The sequence below is a fragment of the Amphiprion ocellaris genome, chromosome 2 (assembly GCF_022539595.1).
Source record: "Amphiprion ocellaris isolate individual 3 ecotype Okinawa chromosome 2, ASM2253959v1, whole genome shotgun sequence".
Lineage (NCBI taxonomy): Eukaryota > Metazoa > Chordata > Actinopteri > Pomacentridae > Amphiprion > Amphiprion ocellaris.
The window spans coordinates 34,961,829-34,980,727 of record NC_072767.1 but is presented as its reverse complement, the minus strand read 5'-3'; the positions used below and the strand labels follow the sequence as shown (position 1 = coordinate 34,980,727).

Genomic DNA, 18,899 nt, shown 5'->3' with positions numbered 1-18,899 from the left:
AGGGAAGGCTATTCCAAAGCTTTGGAGCTGCTGCCACAAGGAGAAGATCTCTTTTATTCATCAGCATTGATTATGGAACAAAAACAAGCCGTTGTGTTCTTCAGAGGAGAGGCCGAAATGTTTTAATATTTGCCGTATTGTCTTATTTCTAAAAGGAAATTAATCTCTAATTCCAACGAAACATCTACTTTATAGACTACATGAATCAGTTTATTCAAATGTTTAAAAATGTGTTATGTTGAATTATTTTCTTAAATAAATGTCGATATTTTGTATTACAGCAAACATCAGTATAGCATAAAACCTACCACATCCCTTTAAATACATAATATAAATAAACCACAACTCCCTAAAGCCATTGCTTCCCATATCAGCCGCTGATTGGTTGCAGTTCAGTTAAACTTCCCCGTACAGCTCTATGATTGGCTTCTATGACCTGTCGATCAAACACGGGCGAATATAAACCAATCACCACCCGGAGTTTCCCGGAGGTGGGCGGGACTTCTGAGCTTCCTCACTCAGCAGGCTTGTTTCCCGACCGTTGCTAACAACCTGCTGCCCGTAACTTCGTCCGTCCACCGCTCCCTCATGCACCGACGGTTCCCGGCGGCGGTGTTCTCGGTGTGCGTGTGAGGATGAAGCCGTGTCGACTGTGAGCGCAGCCCCTGACCTTCGGCTCCGTGCTGGCTGCATGGTGCTCCGCGTCTCTCCGCCCGCTTTCTGACGCTTGGGGTTGCAGTCTGGCCTCCAGCCGCGGCTGCGAATCAACTTCATTTCTCAGCGTCGCCCTGCTCTGTTTATTTTATAAAGATGGCGGTGAGGGGGACACTGTAAACTAAATGACTGTCAGAAACATCGCCTCCATTTGTAATATGGTGAGTAAAGCCGCTTATTGTTGTTGTGTTGAACCCGGTGCGGTGATGGTTCAGTCGCCTCCCACCTGCAGCCTCTTTATCACAGCCACCACTTCCATCCACCTCAGCGGCTCTCTGGGCTCCTGCAGGCCCGAGCCTTGACATCAGTGCGCCGGCTTTCACTTTGTGTGTTGCAGCCCGGCGAGACCAACTCAGCGTGCAATTTGTAGAGCCGTCAGCGGTGACTGGCAGGTGAATGAAGCCTGTGACAGCTTGTTGTGATTGCATAATGTGGTGCTGCTGCAGAGGGCTGCTTGCATGCTGGCAGCAGAGAGCAGGGATCCGCACTAATCTGTGTTTATGGTGCGTTCAGAGGCAGGGAAGAGTGGGTAAGAACAGACTTAAACGGCTCTGCCTAATGCCGGCGGCCTTCCGCTTTATTTAGACTGGACACTAATGTCAAAGGCCCGCAGTGTCAGTGTCTTGTGAGGACTGATGCACTGTATCTCTGCAGGATGGTGCACACTGAATGGTGAGTGCTGCAGATATATTGATGCAGATCTCCCAGCTGACATTTCAGATCAACTTCTGCAAAGTTCTAGTGATGTTTTCAGCAGGAAGCTGTTTTTTTTCAGCTACCAGGATGTTCCTAAAGTTCTATAAAGACATTCTTCCTGAAACGTTTTCCAAATGTTGCATTAAAAACACCCTTCCTTTGTTGTCATACAACACTGGGAATGTTTTATGCAAGACTCTTTAGTGTGTTCCTTCAACAACGTCCTCAGAGTATTGCAGGCAAAATGTTCTAGCATTGTTAATATATCATGTTACAAGAACGTCATCTGAGGCCCTTGGTAACATTATTTTGTTTTGAAGTCTGGTTTGGCTTCATTCATTCGTAACATAATCTGACAACATTCTCCAAACGTCCTGTACATGTTCCATATAAAATGTTAGTCTTTGTTAACTTGTTTCAAATGAGAATCATCCTTAAAACATTCCTTGGTTTCATTAAGACATTAGTAGAACTCGCAGGTAATGTTGGCCGGTGTTGTGGAACATTTCCCGCTTGCTGGGCGGTTTCAGTGAACATTGATTATCATCAGCAGTGGACGGTTTTTACAGAGGAGTTCAGGCTCAGAGTTTTACTCACATGGAGGTCAAGGAAGCAATCTCAGTGAAAACTAAACCACATGTACACAGGTCAAACTGTCCTCTGTCCATAGGTCATGCTCTCTCTAGTGGCATTTGACATTGGATATTTGATGTTTTAACTTTTTTGTGGTTGTCTAGAATGCCTAGTAATTACACTGACACACTAGATAACGATTCCAAGAAGTGTTATCAATGTAAACTGGATGCTGCAGCCTCCCTAAAGCCTAGGAAGGTGACCACACCAACTGACCATCGGTAGAGGTTGGTGATGATTAAAAGTCATATTAAATCATCAAATGTGGATATTTCTGCAGGTAGAAAGAAGTCAGGTCTAAGGACTAACTGTTCAGCTTTATTCCAGGCTGGAAAAACCACATCATGCTTGTCATCAAATGTTTTCCGCACAAGCTACGTGTTCTCTTGGGCTCTGCTGGCTGCAGTTCCTGACAGACATAGATGGCTTTGTTGTTGAATTATTTTGGGTCATGCAAGACGTAATCTCTCTTTGAATCATGCAATATAGTGCTTCACAACTTTTAGGAATGATGATAACCAGGCTAAGAGCACAACGTGTTAAAGTTCCTGCGGTTTTGGCCAGCGTCAGATGACCTTGGTCTTCGACTGGAGTGGCACAATGTCTTGCCACAGCCACAAATAGTCTGTTTTTTTAGCTCATTCAGTCTTCTCAGTTGCTTATGCAGGCAAGACTGACATGTGGAAGTCCCTGAGAACTCATACAGAGTATAATAAACTTATAACTCGACTGATTAAAATCTCAAAGTTATGCTTTTCAAGATCTCGATAAAGCTCATTAGACAGTTGCAATTTAAACTATGTCAGCGTACGTGTCAATAAGTACATACAAGACTTTTACGTCTAAAGTGCCCTTATTCAGTTGAGACGTCACACTGTGTCCAACCAGCCTTTTGTTTCTTTCTTGGCTGCTGGTTCTGGGTCAGTCTTGTATTGTTCAGCAGTTTGTGCCACTTGTTTCCAGAGTTGTTCAAAGAAAGTTTCTTCTTTGCTCTATTTTAGAGTCAGAATAGGAGAGTCAACTAAATCCATAGCTAAATCTAAATCATACACAATTCAGCTAATAAAAAGATTCTAAATCTACATATATAAAACAGATGCATTTCATACTGTCTCTATACTTGTCAGTCTCAATGATATGAAGTGTTTGAGTTGCAACGATATCACTGGTTGGTTAGAAGTACTTGGTTGTATGTGGCTGGATGGAGGGGGATTGTGCTCTTAAAATCTCTGGGAACAGCCATAGAGTCAAATTGTGCAAAAATCCTGCCAGAGAAATATCAGTTTCTGGTTGTAACTCCATTTCTATGAGAGCATGTGTGACCCTCAAATGGCTTCACTATTGCTTGTGTTTGGTGGCCAGACTTTTAGTCCACTTGCTCTGCGTCTGATTATTAGGTTTTACAGTGTCTCTCCTGTAAATGAAAGGACACACCAGTGACAACCAGTGGCTTATTGCGTTGTTGCTTTATTGTAAAATATGATTCCATTCCCCATTTTTTTATCACTGACCCTTACAGGATGACAGTGTTTTAATAGAAGCCATATTTCCTGTAGCATGTAGATGAGCTACTCTGTCCCTGCAGAAAGAACTTCTATGATGAAAAGGAGCTCATCTTAGGATCATTCACTGGCTTGAGTTGCTATCAAAATATACTTCTTTTTTCACGTTTTGAAAAAACAAATCATGTTATATGTTATTCTATTACTTTCCCTGATGTTTTAGGTTTTTGCTGTGTTGTTTCAGTATGTTACCAATTAGTCATATTGTTTAGAAGTCATGAGTGATGGTTTATATTGTTTCCCACAGCATAAGATGATGTTCTTAAATTGATTCTACCAACTGTTGAAAATCCAACAGTTATTAGAGATGGACGACTGAAAAATATGCTTTTCTCCTGTCAGCTGATTGCACTGCATCACACGAAACGTTTCCTTGCTGCAAAACAAAACCTTCAGTAGCTCATTTTATTATTAGATAATATGACTACATCAATAACAGAATAGTTAGTTAGTTGTCAACTGTAAGAATAATCTGCACCTATTTTGATAATTAATCATTTCGAGTCAAAATTTTCTGATTCCTACTTCTTAAATTTGAACATTTTCTTGTTTCTGTCCTCCTTTATAGCAGAGAACTAAATATATTTGGGTTGTGGACAAAGCAAGACAGTCATTGTGAGCTTTGGGAAACACTGATTTGAAATTTGTTACCACTTTTTGACTTTACAGTCCTAACAACTAATCAGTTAATCAAGAAAATCGACAGTTACAATAATACGTAGTTGCAGCCCTTTTTGTTATTTCGTACTTGCTTGCAGACACAAAGGCTGATATGTGTGTGTCTGTAGGAGGCAAATGAAGTCTAACCTTAAAGGTGTCTCCTTTTTGCATATTCAAGGAATCAACACACTCACTTGTGTGTTCATGGTCTGTACTATATTAGCTCAGGACTTTCACTCTAGCAAATATATAAACTACCAGTCAAAAGTTAGGACACACCTTCTCATTCAGTGGTTTTTATTTAATCATTTTCTACATTGTAGATTAATACTGAAAACATCAAAACTATAAAAGAATACGTACAGAATTATGTTGTAAATAATAATGTGTTAGTCTTCAGTATTAATGTACAATGTAGAAAATAATACAAATAAATAAAAAGCACTGAATGAGAAAGTGTGTTCTAACTTTTGTGTAGGTAAAACTGAAAAGTTCCAGCTGCAGACAGTAATCATAAGAAAAAGAAAGTGATGACAGTGTTTGGATGTCAGCTTTTTCTGCTCCACTAACTTCAGTTTATACTGATCAGCATTGTTTTGAGTTTTTTCCTCCTAAAATCAACAGTGCCTCTGTTCTACACCCTTTAATGAGGAGCTCATATGTCAGAATGTGGCGTCAGGTGTCAGCAGGGTTGCATGGATATTCCATCTCTCTCTTGCAACTGTTTTGTGTAGATTTTGATGGATGGGTCCACTTATGGTGCATTTTCACTACATTTGCGATGATAATGTGTGTGCACGGCACACGCTGCTGCATATGTGCCGCTGCTTCTCAGACTGGAAGCGGTAAATCGCACAAAGGGTTATTCACTGTCTAAGAGAAATGACAGTCATTAAAAGTCGAAGCCTTCCCCAAACTAAATTGTCTCCGGTGTTCACTCAACAAAGCTGCAGTTCATTTTGGAGTGAAAAGGCTCCGACAAGAGATAAGTGCTCCGTCTCAGCAATCAAGCACAAAATACTCCTGACTTTTGATATGCATCTACCTATTTAGACCATCTCCATTTTCTAATTTGACAGGACAATTTACCTTTTTTTCTGACAGCCTCAGGAATCAAGATGAGCTCTATTTTGTGCATTTTCAGAAACTGAGACTTTATCATTTGACAGGAAGGATCTTTTTTTTTTTTATCAGTTATACTGTATCAGAAAGAGGCCTCTCATTTTACTTTCAGCTTTGAAGCTCCAGCAGCCTGTTGGTGCTTTTTGACTGTTCATCATTTCCATATTCATTTGGCTACATATGCATAGACTAGACAAACAAATTAGCCTTTTTTTCTAACTCTATATAGCCACAAATGAGCAAACTGTTACATGACGATGAATGCATGTTTTGTTCTTTCAGGGCACCAATGCCTCTGCTCTGGAGAAAGACATCGGCCCGGAGCAATTCCCAATCAATGAACACTACTTTGGATTGGTCAATGTGAGTACCACCAAATCCTCTCATACATTAACAGAGGTCACTGCCAAACAACACCGGTGTCCTTTTTCAAAACAAAGTGCCGTCGAGCCACAGTGAGTCATGTCCTGCTGCTGAAGATGTTGTTTGTGAGTGTGGTGTTGGCCCGTCGAGGGATGTTCTGTTTCCTTAATATGGCATTCACATAAACACACACCTTTCTCAGAAGCCGAGATACTGTGTTTACCAAATGGAGGAAAAAAATACAGGATATTGGAATTTTTTTACCAGATAATTCAAAAAGCAGTTTGCAGTTTGGCAACACTAGTGAATTTGTGTTTTGGAAAATGAAGCAGAAACTACTTTTTTTTAAAACATATGAGCACTACAATAACATTTGAAGTAGGTTTTGGAACTAGAGTTTATTATATCTGCTTTTAAAAGCCTAAATTATATCACAAAAGGGAGAAGAGTCAAGCTAGGGCCAGTTTACCAAGGAGAAATACTGATCGTAACACTACTTTTGAAACTAAAGCGGTTGACATGTATATTCATACATATATGAAGTACCGCAGCTTTATAATCATGAGCCCACCAGGTGTTAAAGAGACCAGGAATAGACACATGTAAGGATGAATAACAGCTATCATCAGAAATGTCTCTCAAGCAGATACTGTGAAAAATGAGCAAGAAACACAAGCCGTTGCCACAAACTAGGAAATTGGCTACTAGTGACTAAGACTTTGTTTAGTTGCATTTTTTTTAGTAATTTTATGTGTTTTATTTGTTTTTATTTATTACACTGTTTTTAGTGTCTTTAGTTATTTTATGTGTTTTATTTGTTTTTATTTATTAAACTGTTATTAATGTGTGAAGGTGTTTTAAATGTTTGAGTGTGGTTTTTAATTGTTGTCTTACAGCCATGACAAAAGATGAATTTCTGTTTTTATTTGGAACAAACAATAAAGTTATTCTATTCTATTCTATTCTATTCTATGCTAACGGCTAGCAGCTAAGTTAGAAGGCAGCCACAAATGACTCTGAAACTGAGTCTGGAAAACAATGATTAGCAAGAAAAGCACTCAGAGAGCGCCGTACTCTGCCAAGGCTTCATTCCGGCATATGACATTGTCATATGAGCAGCATATTTTTGTAGAAATGCAGCTTTTTTTTTGTAAGTTATTGCTGATCAGAAATCATGGCAACATAGAATGTGGTCATTTAATATAGATGTACCCACAAACAAAATGACCTTGTGCTGAGCACAGGCGTGTGCTATGCATGTGTATAGTATGTACGGATATTGAATCACGTGACCTAAATATGTAGCGGGCAGCAGGAATTGATGGGACTCAAACACCCCTACAATTTAATCAATTGGTCCTTGTATGATTTCTGACAGATAAGTCCCGATAAGTGGTCGATTTGCAGAAGGATCGCAATCATGTGATCGTCAGCAGGCAGCTGACGTAGTGTTCAATTGTTGTCATAGTTACAGTGATGCCGTGCCACTATCTCACAATGATACAGAAATCTTTCACAAATCCGTGGATCCAGACTATAAGCCGCATCACTGCCAAAATCTAATGATGTGGTCCTTGTGTCATTTCTGACCTTCCCTGAATATTTCACCTGAATTTGGTAGTCCGTTTTTGAGTGATGTTGTGCACAGACAGATTCACAGAAGGACAAATGTACGCCGATCGTCACATAACTCCACTGTTTTCCTTGGTAGAGTAATAATGTCTTAAGATATGGACCTTAGTGGACAGTAAAAGTGATAGAACGGTGAAATATTAAGAAAATAGAGAACAGCAGACATAACTGCAGAAGACAAACTGAATCTCAGTTGATCTCACATAAACAGAGGAGAGCATCCTAATTTAACCACTCCCATTTCTATTTTACATAATCACTTATAGTCACTCTTATTAATGAAGAAGCCTAGTTATAAATGACAGGTTCTCTGATATCACATGCTGTTAAAACGGTATGTTAAATGTTTATCGGCTCCAAATGTTGGTTATCAGTCCTAAAAAAAGAAAAAAAAAAATTCCCATATTGGTCAATCCCTACAGAATATAACACAACTGATTAAAACTGGAATATTGATACTTACTGTCTGGTATCAGTCATATTTTTCCTGTTTAACATAAACCAACTCTATGTTTCATGAGGCCACATGAGAAAGAAAAAAGAGAGTTGACAAATTTAGAATTTTGCAAACATTAAAGATGACTGACAGGCCACTGTTCAGCTTTTCGTACAAGTAGAGGTAGCCTCCATTTTAGTGTATGTGTGTTTTAAACTGCTGATATTTATTCCTTTTATAATTAAACCTTTTCAGCTTATAGTTCTGCTGCAAGTGGAAAGATTTTTAGGAAAAGTATCAACAAGGCAGTGTAAAATTTGTGAAGTACATTTAGAGTAACTGCTCTAAACTTAACATAATGTCATGTTTAGTTGTTGGCAAATTCAATTGTTAAATCACTTATTTATGTTTTTCTACAAAGAAAAGCAGAGATGCCAACCAAAAGTAATTAGCAAATATGTCAAAGAACAGTCATTTTCCCATTTTTGTCAACATGCAGATTGGTGTACTGTTTAGACACACATATAAAGTTAGTTTATATGTGCAGAGTTGGACTATAAACTATCTGTTATATAATGCAGTCTAAACTAAACGTACCTTCTGGATTGTATTTAGTCAGCACGAATGAATCTGTGATCATTCCTCCCACCAGTACCAAAAGCTGCTGCTGATGGAACTGAAACAGCTGTGCAAACCGAAGTTTGGCACCAATAATAAATTCATGTGTAGGAAAATGAAGCAGAAACTATGTTTTACAGTAACATTGGAAGCACTTTGTAACAGAGGTTTATTAAAAACAACCAACCTCGTCATGACATTAGCAATAAATAATATTAAACTACTATCAGTGTTATATTTCCTGGCTAAAACCCCATCCAGAACACATAACTCTATGAATAGAATCCTCCTGTCTAACTTATGTCTACGTTTTTGTTCCAGATGCAGCAGTGAAATCTCATCTCTTCACCAGCACATAATGTACCCAAGCTGGAACAGCACAAACACAATAATTTACCAAAACAAAAACACTCCGAAATGCAAAAGTAATTAGCACAAAAGACCAACTTTCTAAATTACAGCCACTCAGACTCACAACTACCTACTATTGAACAGTAAGGCAGAGATGGCTCCCTGATGTGACAGGACATGACACTTTGTGAAAAAAGTAAAAACACTTTTCCATCTGAATTTGCCTCAAAAAAACGTGTAAAATAAGATAAAACTTGATTAATCCTGAGGGAAATTCTTACGCCAGATATTGCTCATAAAATAAATTTGCATAACATGAGAATAAATGCAGTGCTATTAGAAAAGCAATAAGATAAAAGTATGATACATTGCTGAAAATAAAAATAAATAAGCTTAATAAAGACTCAAATAGAAAAGTAAGACGTAATACTGGCGATGATTTTTCAGGTAGTAAAGTATTATTATATATGATCATGAAATTTTGCAAACGAAATTGGAATGTTTGAATGGGAAGTCATGCATTCACTTTTCAAAGAGTTTCAAAAATATATTTATATTTGAGTTCCTGTTTTAAGAAGGTTTCTTTTTGTCTTCTTTGTGTGTCACTGTTGCTTCCCTCCTTCAGTTTGGAAACACATGCTACTGTAACTCAGTGCTCCAGGCCCTCTACTTCTGCCGGCCTTTCCGGGAGAACGTGTTGGCCTACAAAGCCCAGCAGAAGAAGAAGGAGAACCTGCTCACATGCCTCGCTGACCTCTTCCACTCCATCGCCACGCAGAAGAAGAAAGTGGGCGTCATCCCGCCCAAGAAATTCATCTCCCGGCTACGGAAGGAGAACGGTGAGAGCAGCCATCTGATTGAAGCTTTGCAAGTAGTTTTAATGGAATATGTTTTCAAGATCGTTTGTTGAGATTGTGTGAATGCACCAAAAGAAATGAAAACTGCTGAATTCCATTTATGCTCACCAGTCCCGGGGTTCTGGCATTGTGCATGCTGGTTTACTGGGAGAATGTAGTTAATCAGTTTTTGATCACACAATTAACTTTCCTGAAATAAATTAAATTTGGTCTCGTGAAAACTGAGCTGTCACCTGTGTTGTCTGGTGTCAGACACAGATTGTGCCATAATCAAGCATTGTTGTTTTCACAGAAGCCATCATGCGCGTCCTTTCACATGCATTTGCACGGATTCGTGTTGTGTGATAGCAGCGCTGTTTGGCTTTATTGCAATCTGAATATTAGAGGTGAAGGGCAGGTGCATGTTGGTGGTAAGGTCATTCAGAGTAGAGCTGACAGAAAGGCTGACTGTTCTCTGCTGTCCATATTGAGGAAGCTCTTTATGCGAATGAACAATGCGATCTCTGTTGGGACCCGGCTTTGGTCAGCTGCCTCATCTCTGGACTTGTTTTTTCTCTCTGTGCCTCCCCACCCCATCCCCACTCATTCCCCCTTCATGCACTTCTCAGTTTTCACTTTTTACATACAGATCTGTCAAAACAGGAGTGTGTTTATATCATCAACAAAGCCTGCTGGATCTATGGCATGTGACAAACTGAAAGAAAAACCAACAAAAGGTGCATTATTAATGTGTTGAACCTCCACGTGCCTCACAAACAGCATCAGTGCATTTTGACATTGATGTGTTTACATTTCCAGTAAAATTGTCCTATTAATACTTTGTTCAAACATTCACAGAATAGGCTGTAGAGAGGTATGGGATCCCTGTCACTAATGACATCAACCAAAAATCTCTGGAGTCAGGAGTTAGTAAACCCAGAGTCCGATCAATGAAACAGGATTTGAGACGTACATTAGAGCTACTAAACACTTTGAGTGTGCTATTAAGATAATGCATCTGCTAATGTGAGACATGCATCACAAAGAGGAGATTTTCAAAAGACTGAGGATAAAGAGCTATTGATTGGCATAAAGCTTTTAGTTATAGAGTAATCTTCTTGAATTTTGATATGTCTTACTCCACAGTCAGACCAGTGTCTGAAATGAAAATGATTTGTTGTGGCTACCTGCTGGTTAGAATGACTCCAAACACATGCAGAACGGCAGATTAACAGCTAAATGCACAAAGGAATTATTGGAGTTGGTTAATTCTTTGTTTGTGAACGATTGTGTTCTGTCATGGACACCACAGAGGAAGCTGTAGAGTTTACCAAAGAGCTCCATTATACACAACACTAAATGCGACACTCCTGAATAGTGTACTGTGACGCAAGTTTGACAAAGTCAGGATTTCTTTGTCTTAGCTGGTTTAACCAAACCTAAACCTCAAAGATAACCAGTTTCAGGACATGATCAACTTTGTTTATTGACCCAGGTTTTCCTCTTCAGGCTCACATTCACATAAAAAGGGGCACTTAACGTGTCATGTGACTCCTCTTCCTGATCATGGAAAACTATGAAGTATATAGAAATTAATTACAGTTTCAAAGCACGGCTCATGCAAATGATGCAAGAGAAGAATGTTAGTAGAAGTCTGTTTGTAGAAGTTAATATTATTTATTCATTGCAGCTGCTTATTCCTAATGTGACAAATGCACATTAGAGCTGTTACACTTCCAACATCATGCATTTAAACATCATGCTCAAAAAATATATTTAGAGCTGACACTGTCCAAACCTGAGGGATACGTGGAAATCACTTAGGTTTTTGGTCAAATCAAAGTGAAATTGATATGAATGATTTTATATTTCTGTAATAATACCAGCAGACTGATCAGTTTTTGAATATGTGTTCTATTGGCTGCAGTACCAGCAGTGTAAAACAGACTTTCATCAAATCAGGATCGAGTATAGAAACATATTTACACATTTACTGCATAATCAACTGAATAGATGTAGCTTCCCGTGGCATTGCAATGAATGCAGTTTGTACCACTGTAGCAGCACAGTTTACTTAGCAGTGCCTCCAGGAAGTTATTTCTCTAAACAAGTGGAAAGTTGCGATCCAGGTCATTTATTCCTATGTGTGACCTATTAGTCTGTCAAATAATGTATCTCTAAACTGCTACATAGATTTAAATAATATCTTGCTTTTGACTAAGTGTGACACAAACATCTAAACATTGCATTCAGAATGGGCAAATAACCTGCCACTAAATGGTGAGGCCAAAGTGGTCTATTCACACCAGTTCCTCTTTAAATTATCTTCTTTATCTTTGTCTCTCCCTTCAGATCTGTTCGACAACTACATGCAACAAGATGCCCATGAATTCCTCAACTACCTGCTGAACACGGTGGCCGATATCCTGCAAGAGGAGAAGAAGCAGGAAAAGCAGAACGGTCGCCTCAAGAACAATGGAACCGCCGTCACCACGGAGGCTGAGACGGAGAACAAGACGGAGCCCACATGGGTTCATGATATCTTCCAAGGCACACTGACCAATGAGACGCGCTGCCTCAACTGTGAAACGGTGAGTTGCATTTTGTGTCGTCTAGACAGGTAGTTTGTGCTGTCTGTCCCTGTGCAACCTTGAAAATTGATCTCTCCTGAATAAGTCTGAAAAGGGGATTAGCTTTTTGAAAAGATGCTGAGAGATGCAAAAAATAAAAAAAACACAATCAGATGCAGTGAGAACACCTGGCGGGTTCTGCCCACCCACTTTACGTCAGGGCCGCCAGAGGCTTTGTCCTCACAGTTCTGAGGGCGAGAAGTGGGAAAGGTTGCCCTGAACAACCCCTCCAAACACCAAAGTGCTACGCTGCGCAGAGACAAAAGCTGCTCGGTCAAATATGCATTTCAAAGCCTGGCTGAGTGTGTACAGGTGTGGGTGGGTGGTTGTTCTGTCACAGCACAGCAGGCTTACCCTCACTGACTCAGTCAAAAAAAATGACAGCTGAGTTACATCGCTGTCTCTCCCTCTGTCTAACAGGTGAGCAGCAAAGATGAGGATTTTCTGGATCTTTCTGTGGATGTGGAGCAGAACACATCAATAACACACTGTCTCAGGTAGTATCAATTTATTATACATCCAGTCACCGCCAAAGAAGCCGACATATTCCCATTCGGTCAGAGACTAATTAAGCCTGCTGTGGTATGCTTTGTCTTCCAGGGACTTCAGTAACACAGAGACTTTGTGCAGTGAATACAAATACTACTGTGAGACATGCTGCAGCAAACAGGAAGCACAGAAACGGTCAGTAAAGTGCAAAGTTTAACCCAACGGTGATGTACCATAATGCAACAACATGCTGCTCAAAGCATGTGTGCTTCTCTGCAGGATGCGCGTGAAGAAACTTCCTATGATCCTGGCGCTGCATCTCAAGAGGTTTAAGTACATGGAGCAGCTCCATCGCTACACCAAGCTGTCCTACCGAGTGGTTTTCCCCCTAGAACTGCGTCTGTTCAACACGTCCGGGGATGCAGTCAATCTGGATCGCATGTATGACTTAGTGGCGGTTGTGGTTCACTGTGGGAGGTACAGTATACTCATCACCAGCTTAAAATACAAGGTGTGATCGAAGAGTTCAGAGACTATATCTGTAAAAATCAAATACCTTACTTGATTTACATTTAGCCACCATCCCTGGCAAAGTAGTGTAACTTTGCAGCGATACACAACTCCCAGTGCTCCTGCAAAAAGCTTGCAACACTCGCTGGAAGTCCAGTTATGAAAACATACGATGAGCACCAAACCTCCTAAAGTGTGTCAAAATGACAAACTTTCAGCTTGAATCTCATTTGGGGAACACATAAGAAGTCACAGGGAGCTAAATCAAGTGAGTCGAGTGGGTGAGGAGCGACAGTTTTGTTTTTATGGCTAAAAAAAAAAAGTTGGTGTAAGCTCCACGCTGTGACTGAGCACACAGCACAGTTGGAGACGTGATTGTATATCACGTCTTGCTGCTTAGCTTCTCAGAAAGACTGAGGGCTTTACTACAAAGCGAGATTAATGGGTTGGCGAGGTATGTTGCGCCTATAGCCAGAGTCTCAGTGTCATTAAGGTGGCTCTCTTTTAACCTGGCTAGATCACCATGGTAACTGATGCTGCACAGCTAACCACTAACAGATAAATTGACAGTTTGTAAGAAGTGCTGAAATGAGTGACTGCATTGAAAGTGTACTGAGTTGAAAAATACATACAATTAAGAATGAACTATTACCAGTTTTCTGCAGCAAAAGTAGCTTTACGCCGTAATACATTTTTACAATCTTCATAGCTCTATTATATCAACCTGTTCCTCTTGACTGAAGTAGGCAGCACACATTGGTCCATTGTATGCAGAAAATGAAGCTAATTTTGCATTGAGCAATCTTATTTCGGGGAGGACACACAGACCCTCATGAAAAAACGTGGTTACCAAGTTGGTAAAAACTCTGATTGCGCTTTTCGGTTTTGTAGAGCCAGCTAGCAATAAAGACAGCCTGGCCATGTTGAACTTGCTTTTTAGTATATCCCTCTGGAGACTCTGAGCCTGACTCTATCCGGATGTAAAAGCAACCCCTGGGCCAACATCTCTACAGCTTACAAATTTACATATTGTTTGTCAAGTTTTGAAAAAGTATAGTGCAAAAAAGATAAATCTCCAAATGGTCAAACTATTCCTTAAAGATTGTAACCAAGCAGCTTGGCTTGGTTTCAGGTATAATATTGTCATAGTTCTCTTGTTTTCATTAAAAACACAGTTACTCCATGAGTTGTCACAATTATCGGATGCAAACCTGGTCTCAAAATCAGTTTTAGTGCAAATTATGTATTTAATGACACTAAGTAGATGTGTGGCCAGTTGTGTTTGCATGAAGTTAGTGCAAATGACAGGAAGCTTAGACCGAGACAGTACAATGTGAGGGTTTGGAGATTGCAGCATCTGTACATTAGAGTTACTGTGTGTCTGTTTTTTCCTCAGTGGACCGAATAGAGGCCATTACATCACTATAGTGAAGAGTCATGGTTTCTGGCTGCTGTTTGACGATGACATTGTGGAGGTGCGTCACTCTTTGCCTGCTTAATGTTCTTTGACTCATCTGTTTGTATATATGCTATTGTTTGTATTACCAGTAAACGCTGTGTCATCCTTTGTTTTGCAGAAAATTGATGCCCAGGCCATCGAGGAGTTTTACGGCCTTACCTCGGACATCTCCAAGAACTCTGAGTCGGGATACATCCTCTTTTACCAGTCGAGGGAGTGACACTGGAGCTGGATCGGTGACACAGGAGGAGACTGAATAGGAAGAAATCTGTTCTTTTTCTTTGATTTTTTGGTTTCTGGTTTTTGTTTTTTTTACCTAAAGCCTAACAGACTCCTGCTCCCCCCCTCCTCCGAGTCAGACCTCTCTGACGTTTGTGCCAATCCTCTGTCCCAATTTCACCCTCTGGGCTTTACCTGTGCTTCATCTCTCTCTCGCTCTCTGTCTCTCTCTCTCATTCTGTCTCTCTCTCTCTGTAATGTGATTCTTGTCTTTTAGTCACCTGCATCTGGACTGCACTTTAAAACAAAAGCAAAAATGCTCAACCACTTGACGGAAACAAAAAAACAGCGTCACATCGAGCACAAGCTTGGTGTTGCTACTAGGAGAAGCCTGCAGAGGTGAAGGGTCTGGTGCACATACAGACAGCTGTCATTAAATGTGCTATATCATTTATATGTATATAAGGTCTACTTCCATGATGTGCCACCCAATCATTATTCCTTTCATTAGGGCTATTTTCCCCATCACTGTCCAGTCCTTTGGTGTGTTAATGTCCCTGGTGGATGCATGAGAAGCGAATGAGACAAACACTGTATAATACGCATAGAGAAATTTCATGCATTTTTAATGGTTCTGAAGCAATATACACTAAACAAAAACATAAATGCAGCATGTACATGGCCTTAGAGAAAAAAGTCAAATATCACATTTCTGTTGTTACAGTTAGATTATTAAAATTAGTTCCAGTTGGAAAAAGTTCCATTTAGCTACTTGGGGACAGGCAGTTTTTGAGCTGTGACAAATTCTCAACTATTGAGTTAATCCACACAATAGGCAGGCGTGGCTTTAATGGATAATGGACAGACACTCCTTTGACTATAAAAGGGCACCTTAAAATGCAGCTTTATTCAAATGACACGACGCCCAGATGGCAAGAGAAAGAAGAGAACAGGTTGTTGGTATATTGGATGCTGGCATATCAGTACCCCACCACTTGAATGTCTGCAACTCTACTTTTTGTCATCTAAGAAATCGTCTCAGATGGCATGGTAAAACAGACAGTCTAACAGCAGACTTCATGCCACCATCCAAGCCCAGGACTGTCACATCCGACTCGTCCATTTGCACAGTTGTTAGCGCTTGGCTACAAAATGATGAATGAATTAATGAATTGCCTGAGGGAAGCTGGTTTGCGAGCTTGTCGGCCACACCAAGGCCTTGCTCTGACGGCAGAATGGCCAGTGAATGGCAGATGAAGGAAGGCTGTTTTCACTGAAGAGCAGACAGCAGATGTCTGGTTTGGCTTTGTACAGGGGAAGGCTTTGCGAATGTCAGCTTTGTATGGAGAGTGGCAGGGATATGCAATGGATGAAGGACACATCAACATTTCATTGATGGCAGTCTCAATGCATAACAATGGTTATCTTACTCATTCAACACATGCTATGCATTTATAACAGATTCAAATGTTCCAATTCTGCCACAGCCTGCAGACTTTCCAGACATATCACCTGTCAAGGATCTGCGTGATTCTCTGGATGACGTGTCTGACAACAAGACCCAGCTCCCCAAAATGTCCACCAACTTCACCGAGCCCTTCAGTAAGAGTGGACAACACTCCACAAGTAGCATCAACAACCTCTTTAACTCATTGTGACACTACACGATGCTAACGGTGGACACACTTGTTTCTAACTTGTAATTTCTGGTCTATAATCCCACTCTCCATCTGCCCATTATCATTTCCATTATGGTACATACTTCCCAAGTGTTGGAACGACAAATACTTATTCCTTCATGTTAGACAGAATAGATAGGATTTAATTCAATATTACATGCTGCCTTTATATTTTTGTTCAGTATAATAAGGGAGAACTCACAAGCGTAAAACTACCTAAACTTCAAACCGTAAACTGTATAAGTTGTTTTTTCTGTCTCTGTGCTGTGACAGATGTCTGACCAGATGTGAACCAGTACTTAAATCCAACTGAGCCACATACTCTTAACACTACACATGAAAAAGAAATTCCTCAGCTGAATCTTTATCATGTTTTTATTCAGATTAAACCCCCCCTGTATTTATTGAACTGAACATATTTATCACTGTTGTTTGTAATGCTGACTGGTAGATAATGAAGGCATGTGTAAGATGCTCTTTGAAGAGCTTATACTGGCTGTTTGAGCTCTTATTATAAAGGTCCCAGTGTAAGTTATACACAACTTGATAGGATATCTTTAAAAAAAAAAAAATAGGCGTTGAAAGTTTAATTTTTGTATTTTACTTGTGGAAAAAGAAGGATATAAGATTAATAAGATGATGGAGACGCAACCCAAACCTCCCTGATGTTTTGATTGACATGAAAAAAGTGCAATAAGAGGTGAAATGTGGACTTTCCACGTGAGATTAGAATCCATTTAATTGTTAGTAGTAGATGTGTTTTTTTTAAAGGCTGATCTGTTCCCAGTGCTGTGTGTTTGTGATATCAAAGTAAAAGCTCCCCTGCCGCTACAGGAAATGCACTGCTGGGATGTTGGCAAGTACGTTCTTTCATCCATCTTTTTTTTGAAACTCTACACGGCATTGTCCTTTTATTTCCATTCCTGTGTTGGACTGCAGCTTAGCAGATTTTCTCTTGTTTTGTCTCTGATAAATTGTGTGTGTTGTGTAGCACATTGGAATCCTAAAACCCCATAACTGAAATTCAGTGTTAATTAACACACTGCCCCTTGTACTGTAGATGTTATCCCCCGAGGGGGCTTTTGGGACGTGCCCTGTAGAATAGTGCAACATCAAACAAATAGTTTTCATGTGAACGACATTCCTGTTTGCTGCACATCAGAGGAAATTACCATTTCAAACACATCTCATTATAAATAAGAGGTAAGAATAGGATTAATTTGTTAGTTTGGTGTCTGTTTCTGTACAGGAGAGACAGGATGCAAAGTGAAAATAGTCAGGATATAGAGTGCACTTCTGTTTTCGCTTCCATGTTAGTCTGTTACTGGATGAAGTCATGAGGAATACGTGCCAAACTGGAGTCTATACTGACCTTGCAACAGTCTTTAACAGAACATTATTTTCTTTGTAAAGATACAACTGTACATATATATTATGTAGAAAAAAAAAACAGTTCTGGAAATATGAAGATATTTTTTTAAAGTGAAGATCTTAAAAATGTAAAGACACTCATGGCAAAGATTTTAGCTTAATGCCAACCATTAATGAAGAAATACTGTGCTGTTTTACAATCACAACTACATGATCAGTCCAAACTGTGCAGAAGCCACCACCTGTCACTTCACTGCTATGACTGGGGTTGAACTGAGCCAGAGTAGGAAACGGTGGCAGTCTGAGAAGAAAGAGACTCTTTAATGCGCTGAGCTTCCATTAACACTTATGCACTCGCCCTCACTGAGACGCTCAGTCGTTGCACTCGGTCTTATTTGTCTAACTGTGATAGCGTTCTGCTGGGGAGAGCTCAGAGTCCCGCAGCAGGCGACTGAGCTGAGGGAAGCAGGAGACGAGTCTTGCTTGGTGGTTAACTGAAAGTGCACTTTATTAGTGATGAGCTTTGATGCTTTAACATGACAAACCACAGTCTAACACACTCACTTTGAGTTTTTTCTTCTGTTCAATAAAATGACTATCAACTAACTTGCAGAAATGTTTGGTCTTTATTCCTTTACAGCTGCCTGTTGGTGGGAGGATGAACCTTAAATACAGCGGTTTCAGACATACCACCATCCTCCGTTAATTGTTAGCCTCCTGGTGATTCTGGTGTAGGGATTGCAATGTCAGCACACTTTGATCCAGATTAAAGTTTCACAACAAATATTGGGTGTTTAGGTACCCTGAGGGTCAATCCTGCAGACTTTGGTCTTGCCCTGATCAGGTTGACTTTTGTGATTTAAAGTGAGATTGCTAAACAACTAATAGATGGATATCAGTGGAAACTGGGACAGACAAT

General features: G+C 40.0%; 1 protein-coding gene across 1 annotated transcript; it reads left to right on the top strand.

Annotated features, from left to right (window-relative positions):
* The first annotated feature begins 518 nt into the window (after nt 1-518).
* On the top strand, nt 519-18,586 carry usp46 (ubiquitin specific peptidase 46). Its single transcript, XM_023271852.3, has 9 exons — nt 519-875; nt 5,670-5,750; nt 9,413-9,626; nt 11,976-12,214; nt 12,674-12,750; nt 12,854-12,937; nt 13,022-13,219; nt 14,649-14,727; nt 14,830-18,586. The coding sequence occupies exons 1-9, from the start codon at nt 840-842 to the stop codon at nt 14,929-14,931; spliced, it is 1,110 nt and encodes a 369-aa protein (XP_023127620.1). The 5' UTR covers nt 519-839; the 3' UTR covers nt 14,932-18,586.
* Nucleotides 18,587-18,899: the final 313 nt, after the last annotated feature.

What these genes read in the sequence shown, in the direction of transcription:
- usp46 (XM_023271852.3), top strand. Translation starts at nt 840, where the DNA reads ATGACTGTCAGAAACATCGCCTCCATTTGTAATATG. An exon ending in GCTGCCTCAACTGTGAAACG is followed by an intron (nt 12,215 to 12,673) that starts GTGAGTTGCATT and finishes TCTGTCTAACAG; the next exon opens with GTGAGCAGCAAAGATGAGGA. An exon ending in TTGACGATGACATTGTGGAG is followed by an intron (nt 14,728 to 14,829) that starts GTGCGTCACTCT and finishes TTTGTTTTGCAG; the next exon opens with AAAATTGATGCCCAGGCCAT.